Source organism: Morone saxatilis, unplaced genomic scaffold, assembly GCF_004916995.1.
Source record: "Morone saxatilis isolate NCDOM2014 unplaced genomic scaffold, NCSU_SB_2.0 Contig10, whole genome shotgun sequence".
Classification (NCBI taxonomy): Eukaryota; Metazoa; Chordata; class Actinopteri; family Moronidae; genus Morone; species Morone saxatilis.
Window position 1 is genome coordinate 7,754,115 of NW_023339652.1, and position 25,370 is coordinate 7,779,484.

Here is a 25,370-nt window from a genome sequence, read left to right on the forward strand (position 1 = left end):
AGTTGGTACATACGGTCTCAGCCATGGTTCTCTGGGTTGGCCAGCAGCAGGAAGTGGTGAAAGTCACAAGCAGATTAACCCGCGATCTGAAAAGCTGGAAACAAGTGTCTTAAAATCCTGCATTCTATGATAAGGTCAGCAGGGGGAACTCCACTGCTGAAATAAAACACTGATACCTATAACTCTCTAATGGGAGAATGAGCCCACTTTCACATTCATTTTGGCTTAGCAAAACAGTTCCTTAATGAGTTTATGGTCTCAAATCGCTAGTTTCAGTCTTCTTTAATACATTATCGATCTTTCAGTTAGTAAATATGTCCTCTTCAACAGTAGTAAGAGCCAAAATTATGGGATGCAAACCGAATTCCAAACAAATAATCGCAAAGCTGCTGCTCAATACCTACTGAGAGTCTATAGATCCTGCTATCAAACGCGACATCATGCCTAATCCTGCACTACCTCACTTAAAATGGAATTATATAATAATTAATACTAATTCGATTAGTACTGTATACCTTTATTCATCTTTTTAGCACAATATTCAAAATTCGAATTTGTAGTTCCAACTTACTATGTGACTTACGAAAACAGGGATCTCATAGAGTTATAAAAGATAATCATCCCCCTGTTGCCAAAAAATAATGTTTCTCTACTCTACCTAATACTATAAACTGAAACTGTTTAAGGGATAAGTTAATTGATGCCATCATTAAATGCCAGTGAAAAAAGGGATCTATACCTCAAACTGGAATTTTTTCTCACAGCGCATTAACTACTGGCATCAATTAATATTTCTCTAAAAGGTAGTATAGTAATAGTAGAGAAACATATTTTTTGAGCAGGACAGGATGATATCTTTATAATGCGACATTCTTGTGGACATTGAATATTGTTATGACAGTGTCTCCGTTTTTGATCCTTGAATAGTGCTGCCCTCTCAGTACCGGGCTGTGTACATATCTGTATACGTTAGCAGTATGTCAACCATAAATCTACCAATGCAACTTCCCACTGCCACTGCTTTCTCTGTCTCTCTCTCTCCTCTCTTCTCTCTCGTTCTCTCTCTCTCTCTAGAGAGAGAGAGAGACAGAGAAAGCAGTGGCAGTGGAAGTTGCATTGTAGATTTATGGTTGACATACTGCTAATATACAGATATGTACACAGCCCGGTACTGAGAGGCAGCACTTCAAGGATCAAAAACGAGAGACACTGATAACATCATTCAATGTCACAGAATGTCGATTATAAAGATATCATCCCTGTCTGCCAAAAAATATGTTTCTCTACTATACTATACTACCTTTTAGAGGAAATATTAATTGATGCCAGTATTAAATGCGCTGTGAAAAAAAATTCCAGTTGAGGTATGAGATCCCTGTTTTCGTAAGTCACAAGTAAGTTGGAAGGCTACAAATTCGAATTTGAATTTGGCTAAAAAGAGAAAAAGTATACAGTACTAATCGAATTAGTATTATTATTATATAATTCCATTTTAAGTGAGAAATAGGCAACGCAGTAACAGAATCTTGCTTCGTATTTGATCAGCACTGCCTAGTTTGACAGTTTGACTTTTTACTCTAAAGAGGACCATAATTTACTAACTGAAAGATCATAATGTATTAAAGAAGACGTGAAACTAGCGATTGAGACCATAAACTCATTAGGAAACTGTTTGCTAAGCTCATAAATGAAGTGAGAAGTGGGCTCATTCTCCATTAGAGAGTATGGTATCAGTGTTTTATTGCAGCCAGTGGAGCTCCCCCTGCTGACCTTTACATAGAATGCAGGATTTAAGACACTTGGTTTCACTTTTCAGATCCGGATGCTTGGCTCATTATATATACTGTCAATGACTTAGGCACACTCTAACCGCAACCTACAACTGAGGAGGACGTATCAGACAAAACAAAATGGCACACAATGTGATTAGCTCCAGATTCAGTTGTTAAAGTCAAGACTGTCAAAGTCCTTTTTTATGTTTTTTAGTGAAGCAGGGAGTCATCAGATTTATGAATCAAGTCTGTTACATATTGGCTCCTAACACGCCAACCTTATCCAAGTGCTTGGAACTGCCTACAAATAACCATAAAACAGTGTAACATACAGTGTAAACATTGTACAAAGGCATTTCTCAGATATTCTCAATATAAATGTTTCCTCATTTTCACATTGTCATTGTCTTTTGCCTTGTTGCTTATTTCCATGCTTCGCATTCACATCTTGTTATACATAAGAATCACAGTGCTATTTTAAACCTTGTGGCAAAAGCAGCTTTTTATGGGCGCCTAACAGTGAGGCAGAAAGAAAAGGGTGTGTTCAAGAACAACAATGCCCGAAGAAAGCATTCAGCTGCTGCTTCGCCTCGCTGTGAGTAGAACAATTGAGCCGTCCCCCCACCCTGATGATTTCACAAGCTAATTGCCAATTATGTGGCCCGTCAGGGGGAAATAACTGTGTTTTTTCCTTATTTGGCTTACTTCCTTTCTCATATTTTTGAAAATATCCTTAGGCAGCTTCCCAATGCACGTCTCTCTTGTTTGAAATGGGCTCTTTTAAGCAGCACAGTTTTATACTTTATAAGGATCACATGGTAGAGGCTCTGTGATGCTAAATCACAGAGGCTTGAAAAATACTGGAAATGGTTCAGAAATGAACAACTCTGCGCTTTTTAAAAAATATATCAAACACATCTAGTGTACACACACTATATAAGTGTATTGATTCAACTGCTCTAAGGTAACTTGCTGCCGTGGGCTTATTGAAGTGATAAAATTATTGGATTAAAAAGAAGAGAAACTATATTGAAGAATAGATCTTACAGCAAATCCCTGTGTATCATAGCTAATACATGCTGTTACAGTTAGTTCCTGCCACTACTATGTTCATCTATTTAGGGTAAAGCGGTGATAAGACATTGTTAAGTCTCACATAATTTAGCTAGTATAGTATTTGATTTATTGTAATTCACTGCACAGTGGTTATGATCAAAGTGCAGGTTGTCAACCCCAGTTTGACAACCCCAGTTATGTGTGTTGGCTAAGTGCTGAAGAAGGTTGTAATAGAGATGTGAAAGTAAAACAAAAGACTTTAAAAAGCCACTGCTATGAAATAATGACGTAACTGTAAATTTTAGATCTCTTAGGAATGAGTTAGGAGAACATTGTAGCTCTTTGCTGCTGCAGAATGTAGTTTAAAGGCCCTAAAAATATATTTTCTTAGTATGAGTGAAGGAGTCCTTTATGAACATTAAATCTGCCATAGCTGGAACAGTTTTGGTTATTTCACATAAGAATAAGGTGATGTCACGTTCCTTTGTGCACCAATCAGAATAAAGCAATATTTATATCAGAATCTAATGACAGTGGGTGGATTGTTTACTTAGATGTTGCCAGGGAACCGCCAATGAAATCCAATCAAACCACACCCACACAATCTTAATAAATAACATATATACGGCTTTGATTAGCTTGAACTAGTGCTACCATGTTGTGATATTGTCCACAGATATACACAGATAGCTATGAGGAAGAAATGGAGGAAAAGGAGGAGGAGAGTGAACAATCCCAAATCTAAAGAAAATCTGACTGAAGGGATTCTACCAACTCTTGAGGGAAATATCACTCAGGATTCATTAAAGGACGCCATGTCAGTTGAGAAGGTAGCCTAGTGGCTGTTGGTCGGTTATATTCCAATTAAATTAATCTGAATGAAAATCCTCACAAGGAGTGAGGAATGAAATAAAACATTTAGGATGTCCGTCACAATTTCTGTCAGTCTTTTTACAACAAAAAAAGATTGAACCTTTTATGAGTACACTTCAATGCTTTGTACTGAAGTGACTCCTTTATTACTCATGCACTTTTTAAATGGAAGAAGACGAGCCGCCCACCATGATCTGGAATCTCCCGGGAGCTACTTTGTGTCATGTGGGTGAGCTCGCATGCACTGATAGATATTACACTTTTAAATGCAATGAAATTTCTCTTGGAATTAGCAAGTTTATTCCGATTAAGGAGTTTATGTAAGCCATGTTTTTCTGATTAAGCTCTTAGCGATATCCAGAAAGGTTTAACACTCAGACTTGAAGGCTGTAAAAGTTTAAAGTAAGGGGGTGTTTTCATAATAAAATTTTGTGAAGACTCACTTCAGTTGACCGTTTACTAAACCCCACGCCAGTACAGCAATTGTCAGTCCATTCATAGCATTGCAACTGTATCTATACACGGCAGATCTGTCAAGATTTGGATTTCTCTGCATGCTGAAAGGGTGTTCATGGGGCTCTAATATGAGTAAGTAATATTTTAAAATGGATATCGCTGCCATCTTTTGCCATTCAGAGCCAGCAGTAGTGAACGATGTTGGCGCCACAGTATCGAAGTCCCGCCCATCCGCACGGCTGACTCAATCGCTAGCAGGGCTCGGTTGTCAATCATGACATGAAAACCAAATGATCAGAAGACGATTAAGAGGTTTTGGCTTCGCTTTTGGAGAGCTGTCATGTTGTCCATCTTTAAATACGTATGTCGATAATCCATAAGTGTACCAGGAAACAGTGGTTGTTGGCTGGAAATGAGAAGCCTGCTTTTTTTTTTTTATGTCTGTGTGAAATCGAAAACCTGTTTGTTGTTGAATATGTTGAGTAAGTCTGTCAACATTATCATTGTAAACTGCATATGCACCATGCAAGAACAGACAGCCTGATAGTCATAGTAATTGGCTAACTGCAATCGGGCTTAGTGAATGGTGAATTGTGTATGTCAATTTAAACAAAAAAAAAAGACTGGCAAGATGGCAGTGCTATAAACTGTCAGTGAAAAAACAGTGAACAGTGAAGAAAGAGGAGGAAGAGTAAAGCTGCTCACCAACAGCTGGAAAGGTTGGATGGAAATATGGAAAGACAGGTGGATAAGGAGATGAATGTATATTACACAGTCTGGTTTACAGAAAAATAAAAGAAGAAAAAATACCCAGAGACTGATTCGACAAATGGCTAGAGGGTGTTGTCAGACCATCCAGGGAATGGAGATAAATCCAGACTTTATTACATCCAGGAGGGGATAGGGAATGAGTGGTCAAATTTATGTTGGGAGCTTGAAGTTGTTTAAGAATATCCACAAACTCACTGCGATTTTCAGAGTGGGGCAGCGAGAAGATGAAGCCTTCTCGGTAACGGAGAAGACAGATTCACAAATGGAACAGAAAGGCTCACAGACATGTCATGGAAAATGAAAATGAAATGAAAATGAAACTGCCCAGTGCAGTGGTAGCGACAGCCAAAATATTAACACTGAACAAGATGTGAGTAGAGAAATGTCCCCTTGTGTTGAAGAATGACTTTGCTGTAGAGGATAAAGATGAGTTCAAAGAGGATTATCAATACAGTGCTGAAACTGATTGTCTAAGAGATTATATCCAAAACAAACAGAAGAGAGACAAGTGAGAGGGGGTGGAAATATACCAATTGTCAGAGTGATTTAGACAGAAATGATGGAAGTGCAGGCTGGGATATTAAAATGGAAGATCAGGTGCAGTGATCTAGGAAATGGACAGATTCTCGCACATTTGAAAAGACAACCAGTTAAACGCTGTACATGTAAAACACAAGCAAGGAAAGGATGTAGAATTTTTTCATGAAGGTAATTACACTAATGATCCTATTAACTTTTTCTGAAAGTAATTGTCAGAACAGATGATAAGGATTAGGGAAAAGTGTTGATGACACTGACACTGACATACTATCATTGCCAATGTCAGGCCTATTTACACATCCAAAAGTACATGATTTAGAGTCGATTTTCTTTCCTTGCTAATATAAGTCCAATATTTATTCTCCATTTACCTCTAGCTTTGGTCTCCTGAGGGAAACATCTGCCTCTTGCTAGCTTCTGAACTGTGTTCACTAACTAATTGCTTACTGTCTGTCTGCTGTTTGGTGCTGGGCAGCCGGTGTACAGTGGGTCAATCAGAACTGGAAATAAGGCTGATGAGGGTGATATAAATCAGTAAGCTGTGGTTCAGTGTCACCCTCCTACTGTCTCGGAGGCTATCCTGGCCAACCTCAGCGTTCAACTGGTTGACGTGGGAGGGTCATCAGCTGATGAAGCACGCCTGCACACTTTTGCTATAAAAGCCGGCCCATGCGTTTGCTCACGCTCTACCTTCTTACAGCTGGCTTCCACCCTGCATCGCTGTGTTTTGTTTTGTCTTAGAATTTGCGTTAACCTTAGTTTAATGGATTTCCTTTGTTTTTAGTAAATCTGTTGTGCAGACTCCCTACTTGTTATAGTCCCAGAGCAAGTTTGTGACCAAGTCCGGTGACAATTCTCCATGGGTTCGTCACTGCAAGCGATTTATTTTGGTAGTGGCTGCTGAAAGTAAATTTCCCAGGCGGTATAATAAAAATCATGTAGTTATTGAATACTCTTGCTTTCTTGCTGAAAACAAAACTGAATTACTATAAACTGAATTACAGTCCTTCATGAAACAGAAACAAATGATGAAACAAAAATCTGATTAAGGTTTTTATATCGCACCCTGCAGTATTGTGATGTGCTCTTAAAATAGTGCCAATAACAGAAATGGAAAACATCACTCCACCTCCTTACATTCACCTTCAGCAACCTTAAAAGCCTGCTGATGATCACTCACGCTTCCCTGTCAGTAAAGGAAGTGTGGATATAACAGCGTCAGGGCGGGAGCTGTCCCGTACATACAGAATGATCTGTTTGATCCATGTTTGAGGAAGAGATAACGGGACAAGACAGCACATTTGGCATCTGATAAAACACATTGTAAGCTCTTCAGTGTATTACACCAGAGTGGGCCTTGACGCTCATAAACACACACATACACAAACACACACAGAGACTCAGCATTGCACAGCCGGATACTTAATGCAGCCAAACACAGCAGGAGCTCAGGGCTTGTCAAACAATAATACAGAGGAACTCTGGGACACACATACACAAATATCTGATAAATACACTACAAGTTGTTCACTGCATTATACCACACGACGACCTCTACCTGCACTCCATAATACCAAATATAGGAACACCATATTTCAACTTTACACACAATAGACAGGCTCCAAATCTAATTAAAAAGGTTTTGCAAGATTAAACCAAGTTTTGGAGGCTTGCATAATGTGACTGGACCTCAGCAGAAAGCCATCAATAGGTCAAGAACAAATGCCCCTGCATCCAGAGGATCGTGTCAGACGGCGTTTCAGAGTTTGAGTTTCAGACCAGAGCTACGAGACAACACTGCCAGAAATCATGTGACTCGCAAACTTGCAACTGTGTGGGCAGATCTCCATAGAAAAGTGGCTGTTGTAAATTCAGCTCTGAAAAAACAGTACAATACGAGTGCAAATGTGCATCTACAACAGTTTCAAAATAAATAAAGATTTGCCCTTTCAAAACTCCTCAACATATAAGCACCAGGTTTTACAAAGCCATTTACAAAGCTTCAAACTTACAAACAAATACGGCGGGAGAACAGTGACAAATTTGAAACTCTGGAGAAAGGCTATGAGAAGAAGTGCCTGCGTTGTGAAAGAAAACTCAAAACACACAAAATAATGTTTGCATAAATTAAAAAAAAAAAAAAATGATGCAAAGCCTTCAAAACTTGCAAACCCTATTTTTTTATTATACTTAAAGGGACACTTCACCCATTTTGCATTAAGCCTTTGTATCCGTTAGAACCAGTAATATTTTTGATGGTTGTGCAGCTATTCACTCAATTTTCCCCTGAGACGGAGAAATACGGATTTCAGTGTTGCACTTCCTGCTTCCAATGATGTAAAAATCGTCATTTTGCATCACTGGAAGCAGGAGTCTCAATATCTTTGTAGAGGGGGTGAGACTACAACACTCTTTTCTCGGTCAAATAGGCACCAAAATTCAAAATTTATGTTACATTTCGACTACAATATATAACCCACTTTCAATAAAGAGTTTAATGTTTTCCACGGTGAAATGCTTGTTTAAGCTCCAAACACTGACCTTTCTAAGCTTTTTTTCCCCATAAAAGTTTCAAAATATACTCCTTGCTTTTGGCACAGGTCATTTTAAAGTGTATGAACAAAGCTCTAATGCTGTCAATTTTTCTAGAGAAGGCAGCCTCCAGATTATGTGCACAGACTTACAGTGTGAAGTTATTTATTCTCCTTCCTACTACAGGGTTTATTTGTCACCAGCGCTTTGCGCTACAAAAGAAATAAAATCGGGAAAGGAGGTTGTTTACCGTCACGACGGCGCTGAGGCAGAAAAAGCATGGTCTAGCATCAGGCGGCACTATTCACTGTTTGGCACGTTCTCCATTATCTGTCACCGTTCTCGGACACACACATGCACACACTCATATACTCCAAATCAGTCTCCCCTCATCGGTGAAATTGCTTTCAAAGGGAAAAAAAGTTTCACTCTGTTCATTCTTTGGCAAAAATAAAGTTAAGCCAGGAGGAGGCCAGCGTTTCCATTGACTCTTCGCTAGAAAGTGGTGAGACGCTATCCCATCACCGGCCCGATAAGAGGAGGGGAAAATTCAATTACATCTCAGTGAAATGTGAAAGGTTTTTCTTCCAGAGTGAGAGCCAGCCCATGCCTGTGTGGACCTTCACGTTTAATCTTTTCTCTGACATTGGTCCTCTTTGGGGGTGATGTGGGCTGTTAGAGAGCGACCAGAGTGGTTCGGCAATGTCAAGGCAGGCCTATCTCAAAATGGGCTTAGTGGGCTACTGTAGTAGGAGACTAATGGTGCGTTATATGGTTACCAAATGGGGTGAAGGGGTGGAATCAAAAAGAGAAGGAAACCTGGTCTGCAGTAGTGGCGCAATAACAAGTCTAACTTCTCCAACAATGTCTTTTACATTAAAAGGTCAAAACTAAGTTCTGCGAGGAGAAGCTACATTAACTTTGAATGATCGTGACTCACCGGCACTATTTTAAGTTACTTTTTCTACCTTCATGTTCAAGGTTTCTTAAGTCGTATTCATCTCGAGGGTTTCTTCATGTTTTCTGTTCAACATAAAAGTGGAAAATATTTTTTGGGACTGCCACCGCTGGTCTTTTTTAACAAGTAACTCATTTTGACCACCCATCACCTCTTCAAAAGAAGGCTAAGGCTGACAGGCAATGACTCACCATTTAAAAAAAAAAAACACAACCCACAGTTGAAGTCATGGTAACGGCTGCACAGTGTGCACAAAAGCATGACAGAGTAAAAAAGGATGCTCTCTGAAACACTTTACATTCATCAGCACTCAACCATCTGAAGGTGGGTCATTCATTTGAGCGAAAACGGGGAAACACAAAAAGCTCATTTTCAGTGGATATGTCTTCCTCTTATCCTCTAATACTGACCACACTGATGATTGAAACTCGTGGAAGATAGTATCTCCTTTACCAGATGGAGACATACATCATTAAATCTTCCTGTCTTTCTCCATTCTCTAATCTAAACCTCAAACATGCTCCTTCCTTTCTTCCTGCTCGCCATCCCCGTCTCTCATTACAGTGAGCGAGGCGACAGCAGAGGCAGATTGCCTTGTCAGCACTTTTTCGCATCCCCCCCTCCACCTCCTCCTCTCCACTCGTTTCCTTGTTGATCTACCGTCGTGAGGCTGTCGGTGAGCTGTCAGGACAAGGACTCTACCTGGTGATGTACGCTGAACCTGACAGTATCATCCACGCCTGGGACATCTAATGTCCCTTCACAGGGAACAGTAGGGAACAACCTGTACCCGTTAGATTGCTACCTGGTTCAGTGTATGCGTGACTCGGAGGTACGGCAGGTGTGCGGGATCAATACAACACATTTTTACATTTTTCTCTGAAATACCATTGATTCTCTCGCTCTCTCATGCTCCTGCAGTTATTTATTTATATGCTGTATTTGCTTGTGTGAATTAGTTGCTAAACACACAAGGCTCCGACAGCAAACCCAGATGCACAATATGGCACCTCGCTGCGCAAAGCCAATTAACAATCATGGTTGTGTTTGTGTGAGATTTAGCTATCAAAGATTTGATATACCAGCTGGAAACCTGTAATCAACCGTCTATATATTTAAGTAACCCCAGGGTTTTCATAACTATGTAGCTATAGCAGTTCTATTAGCTGACTGCCGGACTAAGAGCTCCCAGTGGACGCGGCCTGGCTACAGTCATCCATCCAAAGCCAGTCTGACAAGGAATACAGTACTGAGGTGGCTAATGTAAGCTACACAAGCTAGCTAGCTAATGGTAGCTAACATTATGGTTAGCAATAAACTAATTTTAGCAAGAAGTCCATCAGGAAACTCCGTAAATGACCCGAGTGCTTTCCTGTGACCGTAAGGTTAGCAGCTAATGCTACTACCAATTGGCCCCTAACTCCTCCCGTTTCCTCAAGCCACGTGGGGTTTGATTTACAGGGACGTACGCTCACACATTCATATTCAGAGGGATAACACTAACCCAGGAACCGAGGTTGGAAAAAAACACCAACTCAGCTTAGTGAAAAATCCATCCTCCATAGGGACTAGCTTTAAAGCTAGCTTAAAGGTTATCTAGTGTATCACTGCCTGTTTGCTATTGTTTGTGTTGGAAAAGAAGGGGGATATTGAGTGGGGGTAAGAGAACTTACGTAAAGTAAAGTAAAAGTGATTCACACATGATAAAGATGCAAATAATTTGTATTTAAAAGGACAGACAGAGCCTCACATTTCCGGGCTCTTAGTACCTCATGCGTTACCTGCTGTTCACTGCAGAATCAAGCAGATTGTTAATTCTTCCCTCCGTTTGAACCCACAGGAGATTTACAGCTCACACTACTACATCTAGAGCTGATGGGAGTGCAGCTGAGGGCACCAGATGCCTGCTTTTGGGGCATTTGGCTCTAGTTTTTTTTCCACAATGAGCCATGTAACACATTGGCACCGGCTCACATCTATGGACTGACGTGGGGGGAAAAGGATGCTCACTGGCCTCAATTATTATATCTGCAGTATCTGCAGTCATTTGACTCTTTACGTTTACATACGAAGACCAAAGATAACTATAGGTGGGGGGGGGGTGCAGACGATGAAAACACGGGCTGACGGCCAAAAGCAGTAAGGTCAGGACAAAATGTGCAGCCAGCATGTGGACAGACAGATGTCTCTGACTGCCAGAACTTCTGCTCCTCATTTGCACCCCCTGCTGTCCAGAGGGGAGTTACTTTGTCCATTTTTGGAGCTGCAGGCAATTTAGATAGAGGGACAGCTACACACAAAGAACAGAAACACAAACAGACACTCATCCCTGGACATTATGCTGCTCCCACGCCCTCTCTTGCATACACAAACACTCACCTACACACAGGGGACATTTTATCGCAGCGCAGTCAGGCAGGGGTTGAGCTATTGACTGGCCTGCAGAATGGGACTATGGGTATTCTGGGACCCCTGAGATGATGGAGACTAATAAGATGGCAGACCATTAAAGACGTCCGCAGAAAGGAACAAAAGAAGGGAAAGGGAGAGCATTAATACTGTGGCACATTGTGCGTGCATGTGTGCTTGCAGGTAGGTGTGTGTGAGGGGAAAAAGTGAGATAGTGAGAAAGAGAAGGATGCTTACTGTAAGTCAATGAGCCTATAAATCATACAGCCCTGCCACTGTACTCAAAATCTTTATTATCTAAAAGCCTAGTAGCCAGAACACAGCATTCATCTGAGCTGTTGGAAAATCGAAAGATCTGTATTCAGGCTGAGAACAAAGACGGATATAAAATAGGACTTCACCTCGTAATGATCACCTCATTTTTCTATGAAAAATGGACAACATTGCGAACCAATGTACATTTATTGTTTTATTTCCTGCAGTGACTGTGCTTGAACAGAATGGTTACTATTGCATGATAAGCCTTCCTGCGGCATATTTCAGTGGCAGTAGATGTGCCCCCTGGGACAAGTGAGTCGGGTTCTAGAAATTACCAAAATCATTGAACATGGTGGAGTAAGGGATAAAAATGATCAGAAATCCTAAATACAGTCAAAAAAACTGCTTGCATTAGGCGTTTCATGTATTATTTTTTCCTCCACTGCTTCCCTCTGCAGAAAATCAAAACCATTGTGCGGTATTTATGATCTTGTCATTACTTACTGCAGCATATTCCTGCTTATATCATGGCGGTAGCTGCGCCGCCAGGGACAAGTGAGTCGGATAAATAACCGAAAACATTGTTTAACATGGTGCAATGTCGAGTCCGAAAAACTGCATGCATTAGGCATTCCATGCATTTTTAACATTTACTGCATCTGTGAATGTGATACTTGGCTTTACTTAGGAATACGGTATGTACAGCAGCAATATTAGGCTACCAAGTTGTACAATTAGAATCACAAATAGAATGAAACATATTGGTACACCAGGAATTCGAAATTGCACTTAGGTTGTTGGTCAAAAACTGAAGCAAAAGAGATATCCAGACTTTAGACCCTCATATAGTTTCACAAACAGTGGATTCTAATTTTTCCAAATCTTTCTAAGTTTATTAACACAATCTTTTTATTATGGCATTATTAGGAGTTATTTTCTTGATTTGACAAAGCTCCTCCAGAACCACAGAAGACATTTAACAGGCTGAGTAGCAGTCCTTGTGACTAGTAAACTGGCTTTGACATGTGAAATCATTGGACCCCCTTTAAATATATAAATCATTTACATTATTATCAACAGCTTTCATTCTGCCTTTAAAAGCAGGTTGTCTGTGTCAAAGGAGATCTAAGAACCAGGCCCTGACATTTATACAGAGACTGAAACTTAAAAGACTGCTGATACAGAGATGCAAGCATAGAAACATTTGAAAGCAGGCACACACACACACACAAGAGATGCTGCAGCAAAGTCATCAGAATGTTGTGCTTTTATTAAATCTCCTCTGTAATAAAACCCTCTGCTTGCTTCACAATGCTGAGATAAGCTGCAGAACGGAGAAGAAGAGGAGGAGAAGCTCTCAGATCTGAACATTTGACGCTCAACACTGTACCACTGTTCTGCTAAAGCGGGAGATGGGCTGACGTGACGCTGTGCAGGAATGCGGCAGAGCGACGTGTCAAGTATAAAGCCGCGGTCCTCTTCATGTATAGCACGTCTAGTCTCATCAAGATCTACATGCATTAAAAAGAACAAAACAGTGAATGACGTCTATGATGATGCAACTGAGCATGAGCAGATCTGGTATCACTGTTCTGTGGTAAGTGTCTTGCATAAAGCAGGCCTTAGGGTGAGAATAAATTAGTCGGAGCATCACTTTAATTAGAAATTACTCCAAGCATTCGCACTCTTTAAAAGCTCCTTTCATTCATTCACAATGCTGCTGAGTGCTGATTTAAATTTTCGAGTGAATTTAGGCTACTCGAGTCCCAGAGGATGTGTTTAAAGAGGAATAAGCTAGAACAAAAAAAAACAACAGCTGAATGGATGGACCCCTGAGGAGAATGACACTGACTGCTCCTCTGATTGGCTCCGAGACAACCCCTCTGAGCCAATAGGAAGACGACAACAGACAGACAGAGAAATAAAACACACTGATGGCTCTGCCGTTATGATAAAGACAAATTCGTACATGTGCACATACTGTACACTCAGACACGCCTAGCTCCTAACAGACAGTCTCTGGATGTTATGTATCTGCCTGCTGTGCCCTCAGTTCCCATGACAACAGAACAGCAAGCCGACAAGGTCACTTTCTCCAGCTGAGGCAGCACGATAGCACGACCACAGCGCGCAACAGAGAGAGACAGGAGCGGAGGGAGATGAGGCCAAATATTAAATCACGGGGTGAAGAGGTGAGGGAAATTTGGGAACTGTGATCGAGGAATACCACACGTGTGAAATTTAATTTGTGGATGCACAAGTGAGACTAATGCTGGGTGGCTGCTGGTGTGAGGACAAAAGGCAGACGTGATCTCGCACTTTAACAAGTCCGGGCCTTAGTGTGTGTTTGTGTGTGTGTGTGTGGCCACCGCATATCTCAAAGGCAAGGCCTGAATGACTAAAATAAAGCTCCAGGCGCACTTCCTCAAAATGCCCCCTGAACGTCCTCCAAACAGAGCGGATCAATCACTCTATCAGCTCCTCAGTCTGTCTCAATGCATCATGGTCCCCGTAGTTCTGCCCTGCAACCAGAACCTCTATTTGTCTTGGTTGCTACCCAAAGTGACAAAGCATTTCCAGCTGTGTCCTTATTCATCCCATGTCACCTTACCATTTGGCAGACAGCATGATTCCACTAATTAGTGCAGTTTATTATTAATTCCAGTGATTAATTAGAGAAAAAGGTGTCTTGGCGAGACGACACAGCTGTCTACCCGTGCCACGACCAGAGGTGAATTAATTTCCTGCAGAAACACCGTCGTTCTCCCCACCGCGATCTCTCAAGGTGTCATGCTTCATCTTAACCACTGGTGGCATTTATCGACATTTTATCCGCGTTTGTGATCAAGGACGTTTTGAGGTGCAGATAAAAACGATGACACAAGCCTCCTAAATCTGGTCTGGCAATGACCCAAATGTGTTGTCCTTCCTTTTTTTTATTTCTCTAAAGTCATATGCTTCACCAGACGCACTGTGTAATCTCTCCTTTTCTCTACTTTAGCATGCTTTATAGCTCATCATAAAAGATAAGGCTGTAAACTTTAATTACACTGAGGGTTCAAAAGTGGAGATTGCCTACAAGCCAAAATTTTGCTACAAATTTAGTTTTTAACGTTTGGATGAATGGTTTTACTGCCCAGCAACAAACCATTACCCCCAAAATAAACTCTTATTATCACGTATTCATTAAGATAAAACTTATTCTTTGTCAAAAAAAAAGTAAAAGAGTCTCATGAACTTGATAACTAATTTCCTCTCTGACAAGGTAAATCATTATGGCAGATTGTGTGAGCTAATTAGCATAGCATACCTAATTAAGGCATCGGTGTGTGTATGTGTGTGCAAGTCATTTGTCAGGAGCACAGCAGGAAGACTAATTTAAAGGTGTTTTTAGATGGTGAGCAAGATGTCAGTCTTTCCATGCGCACCGTGAGCTGATGGTTGGGAAAGCAGTCGGTTTGGCAGCTGAAACGCCGATAGGCTCGAGTATCATGCCAAAAATATGTGCTGTCACCTGCCAAAGGCTGACTGGTCAGTTTATATTTAACTCTGTGACCAAAAGAGGGAGTGTTTACTATCCTTATCAGCACCATCATTATGTGTCCAGGATGACTCATCCATGAAGGGAAATTGTTTTTATTGAACTTGAAGTACTGTGGAAGCGTGTATACACAGTATATTGTGCTAAAAAGTTCCACTAAGCTAAGCTAAATTTAAACTTCAAGTATGAAGACTCAGCACAGTTGTTTTTATGCAAATTGTGATATACTGCAATACATATTGGCACTCACTTGAGACGGAAAAGTCTTTGATTAAAGACATTGTTCTGCATGACATTATTCTGTGTGGCAGGGAATGCTATTCAGGAGATGTGCTCCTATTTATAAGGTGTTGTTGTTTCCATATTTTTCACATTATTTGTTTCTTGCACCATGTAGATATCACTGTCTGCCCCCTACCTCAGTTCATTTCATCACCTTACTGTATGCAAAGGACTCGGAATTGGTATAAACCTCCCATGCCTTGCCTACAGAAGAAAGAAGAAGAAACTATATAATGCTACACTTATCAAATTGCTTAAGCTATTCCTTTCCCTTTCTGTACATTGTTCTTAACTTCTGCTGTTGTTCCCTTTCTTGCTTAAAGGCCTGCTCACACTAAAAAGTGGTCTAGCGAATCTAATCTGCAAAATACTTGTTCCTCGAGACTTCATGATGGAGTGACTATACTCACAGGGCTAGTTGGTGAACTGCTGTAGTTGATGAGCTATAACCACCTACTTGCAAGCAGGCCGGGCCAGCGCTACTCAGTCACAAGAGCTCCCGTAGATTCTCTATTTTCTCTCTTTTGTTGTGTTTAATCTGCATTTTGTACACCATTGTTCTTTATTTTGTTCAATAAACAAAATTACTGTAGGGGGAAAATAAACCTCTCCAAGCTCACAAGGTTGGTAATGGTCAGTTTGTCAGTTAGTTAAATTAATAAGGTCAATGGTGCAGCACAGCAATACGATACAGCGGTTTCCTCTATTTGGGATTATCTGGCTCTCTGTCCCTTTATAGATCACTTTCAAGAGGGCTTGCTATGGGTAATTTATTTTGGCCCTTAACAGTGGCACAGTTTGAACTGGGAGTTTACATCCAAAACTGCAAATCTGAACCACCTGGACTGGGGCGGCTCTGCTATTGGATTAAATTGACTCTCTATGCTTGTTTTATCTTCAGACAGGATGAAATGTGGTCAGAAAAAGTAATTAACAAGGAAAAACACCATCTGGACCAAGACCAGACTTAGAACTTGCAAAAACGTATTTCTTGATATTGACTTGCATTGACCTGTATTTACCAGTTGCATTGTCTCATTGTCTGTGGCTCTCTGTGGCTGGTGTATATTTAATAAGAGAAATCATATCTATCTTGAAATGTTAGCATCACTAATATCTTATATATACAGTCCATATGGCAGTAATGTGCCCTTTGTCTGGGGCATTTCAGCTATATTGTGTTCTATTAGAGCTAGTATTGCACCAGTGACCTTGTAAATCTTAAGTGACAACTCTAACCAACCCTAGCCAACAATTTATTGGCTACTTTACTGGACAAGATAGCTGAGAAAGCAGCTACACTCTTACTGATCTCCTGGTAGAAGCTACACCTCACACCGTTCAAACTGTTTACACACACTGTACACATCAGTTTTTGTTGATTTACCAAAAAAAAAAACTGTGTTTCTGAAGTACACAGACAACACTTGAGAAATTATTTGGACGTTCTCCCAAGCACCTGAGTAAACCTCATACAGTGGCATCAAACTGTGAATTAAATGTGTGCATTGGAAGTGTTATTGAGAGCAAGGAGATACTGTTTCTTGCAATGTTTTCCTCGCGCAGCAATACAAATCAAGCCTTGAGTATACACAGTTTGTACTTGGAAACTGTGCCAGTCGAATTCAGAGATTCCATGAATGAGTTTGAATGAGTGCGCTTGTGTATGTGAATCTCACAGATTTAAATTTCAGCCATTGCACTTCTGTTCAGCCTAAAACCTGGAGAGGCTTTGTGTTGTTCCAAAAGAGGACGCCAATACACACAAAAACAAGCGATTTAAAAAGTAATCATTCTACCTGCGGCTTTTCCACCAGGCATCTTCCTGTGTGTCATTATTTATAGCTCTTCTGCTGTGCCATTCTCCATGCTAGAATATTCTAATAATGCTTCCCTTCCATTTATTAGGTTTCTGGGGCCTCATGTGTTGACCACAGCAGTTCTCAGTTTTGCTGCAAAGCAGAAAGTTAAACTTAAGGTCCCCTATGGAACTGTAAAAGTAACAACGAAACTCTTGAGTGCAATTTCAGCACACAGCAGCAGAAGATGGCTCACAATGCTAATTGAAAGGCTGCAGCCATCCTACGCAATCAGCCCATTCCATGAGTGATTATCTGACTTGGTGACCCTGAATACAAATCCCCTATAGTCTCTAAACCCTCTGGTGCCTCCTGAAAGCCTGGCAAGAGTGACCGGACTGTCAGGGTGAGTTTCCAGCCTCCGTGGGGTCCTCATTATATGTGACAGTGAAATCCTCCTCTCTTCAGTTCACTACTTCCTACTTTCTTTTAATTCAAATGATCCCACATACACCGTGTTATTACCTGCTTGTTTCCCGCTTCCTAACTGATCAGATAAATCCCCCCAGGTGCAGACAGATACAAACCAAGAGCAAATATGGCTTCAAATTAGCACAATGAGTTCTTGTCGAAGCGCACACCGGTGCCCTTTTCTGAGCTGACCCCTCTGACACCGAGGCTTGAATTACTCTCAGTAGAAGGAGCGGTGCAAATTAAATATCAATGATTGCACTTTGTCTGTCAGGTTCAGTGTATGAAATAAGGCTTCATTACATCCTGAAGTGTAGGCAGCGCACAAAGAGGCAATGAGTTGTCCTTTTTATATGTTAATCAGGCCTTGTTTGGTGGCAAGTTGAACCCCTCAATCATGCGAGACAAGAGAATCCACTTTTAAAAGAGACTTTTGTAGATTTTCAGAAGGTTTAAGTAATTTGTGCCCAGTTGCAGCAGTTTGTGTCAAAAAGTGCAACTCCATGTCAAAGGAGTGAGTCAAAACCTACTCAAATGAGAACACACAGACGTGATACACATATTTTTTCTGATTCAGCGTGACTTACACTTTCCAAGGATTTCATTATCTCTGATTTCCATGCGAATAGAAAACAAGGCGCTCCATATAACTCCAGGCCTGAGAATCATCACATTTTTAAGTTTCCCTCAGTATCAAAGTAAGTCAGTGATAGTCTGAATATCCGTGGGTACACTGCAAACAGGGAACTGGTAATTGCTCATTCAGCATGCTTTTAATGGTGCCAATTTGCCAAAAAGTATAAATAAATGTAAGCTAAAAAACCGGGCTCACTGAATCCATAGCAACATTCTTTTTGTGGCACTATTAATATATTTATTGACATTATTAAGGCTCACAATAACCCATAAACTTGGCATTTATATCATGGAACACTGACACCCTTCTCCCCAGATATTTGCCTTTTGAAAATAACAATATATGCCTGGCTAAGACATGCGGTGAGCCTGCTAAAGCCTGTAAATAAAGAGAGGAAAAAAACAAGCAAAAATGCCTAAGGTTCGATAAAGGTGATGTAACTCACTCATCTCTCTTGGCCATTATTATGGATTTCCCTGCTGATCTGGTGGCGTGCACAGTGTTGTGTGTTCTCCTGGAGTATATAAACTACTTAACATACGCTGTGTGTACAGTAGTGACACACTGGCACACACACATGTACATCAACACACACACGGATAGACAGGGAGCTATGTTCTGATCACTGCCAAGCCAAAGCATGCAACATGATAAGAACTTTTTTTTTCACATGAACACAGATGCATTACATGTGTCAACAAGAAGGCTCACCAGTTTCCAGCATGGAAAAGACCCTACAGTACACACATCAATGCATTATGGTAGTTTTACATTGCATAAATTACACTTTTGTTACATGGTAATATTCATACATGACTCTTTCAAACTTAACGTGACCACAGTGGAGAGACAAGCCCGAATGAAGTGACCATGAATGATGATGGATGCAATGAGGTGTGGGTGCTATGTGGAGTTATGTCGCTGTGATGTGATGTGGTGATGCCACGTGAGTAAATGATCAACAAATCACTGACAACAATGCGGAAATACAGAAATCAACAACAACAGAATACAGCTTTCAAAAAGAGATAAGACGCAACAAGAACAAAAAAGAAAGACAAAACCACAAGCTGCTTTCTATCTCGGGCCCCAGAGAGTCCTCCTTTGAAGTGGTTTGCTTCAGAGATTGGCAGGGGGGCTGTTTTGAGGAGTTGGAGGGGTTGACAAGTTAGTAAAGACCTTCTGTTGTGCACTTTGTTTGTACCTTTAACTAATGGTCCCTAAGCACAAAGCAATCACCAAACAGAACAGCACCAAAACGGCTTCTATCAACCAAAGTTCAAGCTGCTGAACTCCGATCGATTCTTGTTCTTTTTTTTTTCTACCTTTCCAATTTCCCCTCCAGCTCTGATTTTATGAAAGTCAATCCTGTTAAATTTTAACTACCGCCTCTGGAATCTCCACATGTATTTAATAAAGGCATGAAGTGACTTTTGTGATACCGTAAGAGACTTGGGTTTTGAGTCAGTCACCATCTGACAATGTATTATCTGAGTGGCTTTTTTTTGCTGTTCATTAAAGTGGCAAACAAAGTCAATAATGAGTTCACTGCTCCCCTCCCACCTTGTTTCTTTGTCCTTTAGTCTCTCCATGTGGCTGATTTAATACAACACAGGCCTTTCGAAATGTTTAAAGTGCGATTTTTGTCGGCGCTGTCTGCAGCTCTCTGCCACTTATTATGTCCAGCACCGCGGGGGCCGTGATTTGCCATCAATACACGTTTGCTTATCTGCTATTTTCTGCCAAGCTCAGACAATGCAGCAAAACAATTCTGTAAAACGTGCAGTCCACACAAAAAAACAAACCATTTTGGGGCGGATGGCTTAATTGCTACTGATGCGCCTTGGCCAGATGAATGCTGTAATTTTCAGTGAAACTCCGGTGGTGGAGTGCACTTGGGTAAATAAAAGCAGGAGGTAAACACAACATTTTGTGCTGTCAATCCTGCTTGAAAGGGGGGAGATAATAAAGGCATTTATTATTTATTTTTGTTCCTGCTTATGAAATCCTATAGACTGCCTATTCAACGCTACATATCAATTAGTATACTCCCTCAAAGCCACCATACAACAGTAAAGTTACAGCAGCTAATTATTACTTGTTCTATTTTTCATATTTTCCAGGACAGTGGGTGCAAATTGCCACATCCAACAAACATCAGAGCTTTTAAAATGGCAGATTTTTATTAAAATAAAGTATTTGTACACAGTTAGATTTTCGACAGCATCAGCTCTATCACTATCATGTGCCAATCTGACATTAAAAGATAACAGCATTATCATCCTGCTTTGGTTGCTAAACTCAATGTAATATTTTCCCAATTATTCAAAGCTCCACCAAGGACTTGACCATTGGCCAGGAAATGGGATTTTGATGTGATTGATTTGGATATTACTACTGTGTTCCAGTGGAGTTATCTCAATAGACAGACAAACAACACAACAACAAAGACCCAAAACCCAAGCTGATGTATCCAGAAGTCTCCCTCCTATTGGCTCATTGTTAACACAGAGGGGAGGAAATTCAGATTGAAGAAAGGAAGAAACTGAAGCATTTGCAACCACTTCAACTTAGATAACACTGCTGGGGTAGTTGTGTTGCCTACAGTAGCTACTGCAGCACCGCTATTAACAGGATGCATGGTAAGTGGCTGCAATTAAAATTTACAGAAAACTAAAATTTAATTGTTCAAAGTAAATAAATAAGTTTAAAAAAATATATTTGTGCAGATGTTACAAGGATGCAGTTGTCTTACCTGGGGACACAGGCGGTAGAAGTCTCCCCCTCGGGGGCCTCCGGGGCGGGGCAGCAGAACTGGTGAAGCACTGTTTGGTTCCTTTGAAAAGAAGAGTAGAAACAGAAAAACTAAATAAATATAAATGATTAAAAGGATGTCGTTATATACTTAATGGTAGTTATTCAAAAAGATTTGTTCATTAAATTTTTTGCCCATCACTAGTCCACATGTTGAAGCGGTGTGCATGGAGCTGAAGAGAGATACCAAACAGGGTTTGGATGGTCCTATCTTTATCTTCTACCCTCTCTAATACCAAAAACAACAAGAGAAGAAGTGTAAGAAACTGTTGTGTCCGAACGTAAGTTGCAAACATTGGCATGTCCAGCCAGCTAGCTTCCTACAGTAAGCAAGTGTTTCCAAAGAAAGCAGCATTCCACACTATATTATAACTACTACTTCCCAGTGGGAAGTCCTGCTCCTATATTTTAGCATAGGCAAACATTAGCAGCTCTGTCCTGCTCTTTATTTGATTAAACATAACTAATCACTTTGACTGGTAAACCTGTGACTGTAAACGTCACGACAATTCTACACATCATTATTTACATTGTGCTATTTTGTAGCCTAAACCTAACTATACCCATATTTTTATTTCCGTTAACTACGATGCCAACCCTTACCTTAACTATATCATCGCTGCCATGCTCAGAAATTGCAGAAAAATGTGGGCATTAGACATAAAAACTAGAACTGTCCAACATTGACATTACTGTGTGCTGATTCAGTTATATAGAATCACCAGACAAGAATTGAAACACTATCTTAATATTCCTGCATCAAAACCTAGAATAAGTATCTCTTAACTGACATAACCAGGATGCAGTTATAGCAGGAATGTGTACAGATTTTGTTTATTTGCAGCTTACCTACAGGATGAAACACCCTGCCATTCCTCATTCCTCCCTTCTGTCACCTGACCTGTCTCCTCCCTACACACCTGCTTCCCATTATCATCAGCCCCAGAATATAGTCCACAGTCAGCATTCACCCTTTTGCCGGATTGTCCACTAGGTCTCATAACTGTAGATTTTCCAGCCTTTCCCCTGTTGTGCCTGCCTGCCTGCCTGCCTGCTTTTTGACTCCCTCTTGCCTTAGGCCTTCTGGTTTTGGCAGCCTTCTTGTGCGATCTGCAGACACAATCATCATTTTTTCTGATTATTGACCAAGTAAAGAGTGTTTCCACCCTTACAACCGTAGCCTGCAACGTCTGCTTCTTTTGAGTGTAACTTTTTAGAGCAACTCTGTCTAGCCCTTACACCACCTCGCTCAACCCAGACACAATGTTGCTGCAGCAGTTATTTACAGGGAGACTTTCAGGATTACCCTAGTATAAAATCGCTGGCCCAGTGTCAGTTAGGTTGGCAATCAGAAGACAATGGCCTGGATTTGAGCCACTGACAGCTTTGTTGCCCGGTTTACAGCAGTCTTACTAACACTAGACCTTGATACAACCAGATGTCCTTTACATTCTCAAGTACTCACAGCTGCCACTGATGATTGCCAGGTTCAGTCAGCACCAACACCTCAAGGCTTTAAAGAAGTCAGGATACAAGATGGATTTCATTCTTTTTTTTTTACTGACATGTCAATACTAATATCTAACAATTGTACTGACTCTGCTAACCTGTCTGATGATTTCCAAAAGCAGGAATCCTGACCACAAACAGAGCAGAACAGGTAGCTTTATATGGCAATATAAGGGGTGTTTATTATGCTTAAATCCAATCTCATTAACATCCACCTCCTCACGAACAGGTAGCATTCATCAGGTGGAGTTTGTGCAGTTAAAGGTCCAGTGTGGCACATTTAAGAGGATCTATTGACTATTCATTCTTATTAAACATTAGTGTATAATCACCTATGAAGATTCAAGATTCAAGATTCAATACTTTATTGCCATACAACTCAGTGCAAGTTGCTAGGGATTTGCTTCAGTGTGCTCAGAACATCAACAAAGACAAAAAAAGACACAGGAACAAATAAATAAATACATATACAACACAAGGGCTACAGAACATATAAGTACATATACGGTATCCCACACAGGATCACACTTGACGCAGGCAGATAAAAAAAACATACTGTTCACAGCATACCTGGATGACAGTCCAGAAGGCTAGAGTGACAGATGTCAAGTTAAAGTGACATGGTGCATAGGGATGCAGAGTGCAACCACAACTTTACAATAAATAAATCAATAAAACTAATATGGGTAGCATAACCCCGTATAGAGAAGTATTATAAAAACAATGTAAAAGATATACAATTTATATAATGACCTACAATGAAAGAAACCATCTTTGGGGACCATGAACATCTGTACCAAACTTCATGGCAATACATCCAATAGTTGTCAGGTGTTTATAGGTGATCTATAAAAGCTGCTTATTTCTCTTTTTAGTCTAGCTAAACCTAATATTAGCAGTTTTCAGATGCAGTAAAAATGGAAACAGGAATATGCAAAACTTTCAGTTCCTCAAAGGGCAAAAAATTAACAGCACATACTCAATGATTGGGGTACAGGGTGCGAACCACAGTGGAGCCAGGGGGAGCTTGGCTCCGATTAATAAGAAATGAGCTCCACTGAAAACACAATTTATGATCTCTAAAATATTGTCAATATGTGAATATTGCCACACAAAAGTTCCCCCAAAAGCCGGTTTATAGTTTGCACACTGGAGAGGTGTCCCATTAGGGCACTGTCATATTTTGGTAAAATGTTTTGCACACTTATACACTATAATGGAGTAACTGCAGCCAATCATTCAGTCAATCATTAAATCAAGTGTTGGACACTCTGAGGGAAGTTGCTGAGCTCTGGCTACATGAAAAAAACATTAGTCAGACTGGTTCAGTTCCAAGTCCTGCCTGTAGGTCTGGTCTGATTAAACACTGTTCAGGAGTGTGTGTGTGTGTGTGTGTGTGTGTGTGTGCACTCTTGCACTCACTGATTCTTTGTCAATTTGCTAATGTAATTCTAAGACGGAAGAACAATGAGTATGTGTTTGTGAGTGTGTGTGTCTGTGTGTGTGATGTGTGTCTGTGTGCATGATGTGTGATCACATCTGGCTGTGCATGTCTATAAATGTTTTTACAATGCAGAGCAGAACCTGTCTGAGCAGGGGAAGGGATGATGGGTAAGATGGAAAGCGTGAAAGAAGAAAATGATCAAATGGTGCAGAGGTGAAGAAGGGAGGTGACAGAAGGAGTGGGAAACCAAAGAGAGGTGAGGTTGTTGTGTTGTGATAGCAGCAGGGGGATCTGAACCTGAGACATTAAGAAAGCAAACAGTGGAGTCAAGCTGTAGTGGGAGGTGGTAATAATCAATCATGATATAAATTAAGTCACTGTTTTTGAGCTTAAAGATTCCCCTAAGCTTAGAATTCCTGAGTAGAAGATTGAAAACCTGAAAATGACAGAGAATTAAGAGCAGCGAATAAATAAATTAAACAAAATTCCTGTAAATCCTGCATTGTAAAATTCGTTCAGTCATCTTGGGTCAGTTGGAGTATGTTCATCAGTTAAAAGTCCTCTACTTTGACGGGACCCCATGTCTCTTGACATTAAAAAAGCAACAGCATGTGTGAAGTATTAATGGGGAGAAAAACACAGTAATGTTTTTCTTGCTGGGGTTTCTTTAAGAATCCTGCCAGGGGTCATCTATGTAGCCATTTTTAGACTGTCCACTGATTCAAATAACCAAGCACTATCTCCACATCGGAATTGTCCTTCTACATCCTTTATTCACAACACACTTTGGGTGTCGTATCAGCTTTTTCATCTAAAGCAGCTTTTGTCTTTGCTGTCTCTCACTCTTTTTATACGAAAACAATAGAATGTGGTGTGTTTAGCTAAATGAACCTAACTCAAAGTGCCTATTTTTGGAGGTGTCCCATATAACTGGTTAGAAAATAGTTCTTCCTCATCCATGAAGCTTTCCCTCTTGTAAAACTGAACCAAAGTTTTTGATAAAACACGAATCTGACCTTTGTGCTTTTGAGTGTGGAAAGAGCTTATCACTTCCCCTTGTGGCTGACGCAGTGGGTGTTTTCGGCTCTCTGACCACAGGGGGCAGTTTTGAGCAATATTACAGAATGGCGCACCAGAATGAAGTGAAGAAGAGGTTTCATTTTCATATTAATAATATGACCATTTGCTTTCCAGTCATCTTCAGAAAATCTGAATATCCAGCAAAAAAAATTGACATACAGAGAAACT

The 25,370-nt window shown here is 40.5% G+C and overlaps 1 protein-coding gene across 1 annotated transcript in view; it reads right to left on the reverse strand.

The window, feature by feature from the left end:
- Positions 1 to 25,370, reverse strand: part of LOC118338431 (IQ motif and SEC7 domain-containing protein 3-like) — a 101,116-nt gene that overhangs the window by 54,455 nt on the left and 21,291 nt on the right. The window contains 1 exon segment of the mRNA XM_035675732.1: positions 21,111 to 21,191. Coding sequence (XP_035531625.1) covers positions 21,111 to 21,191 — 81 coding nt within the window.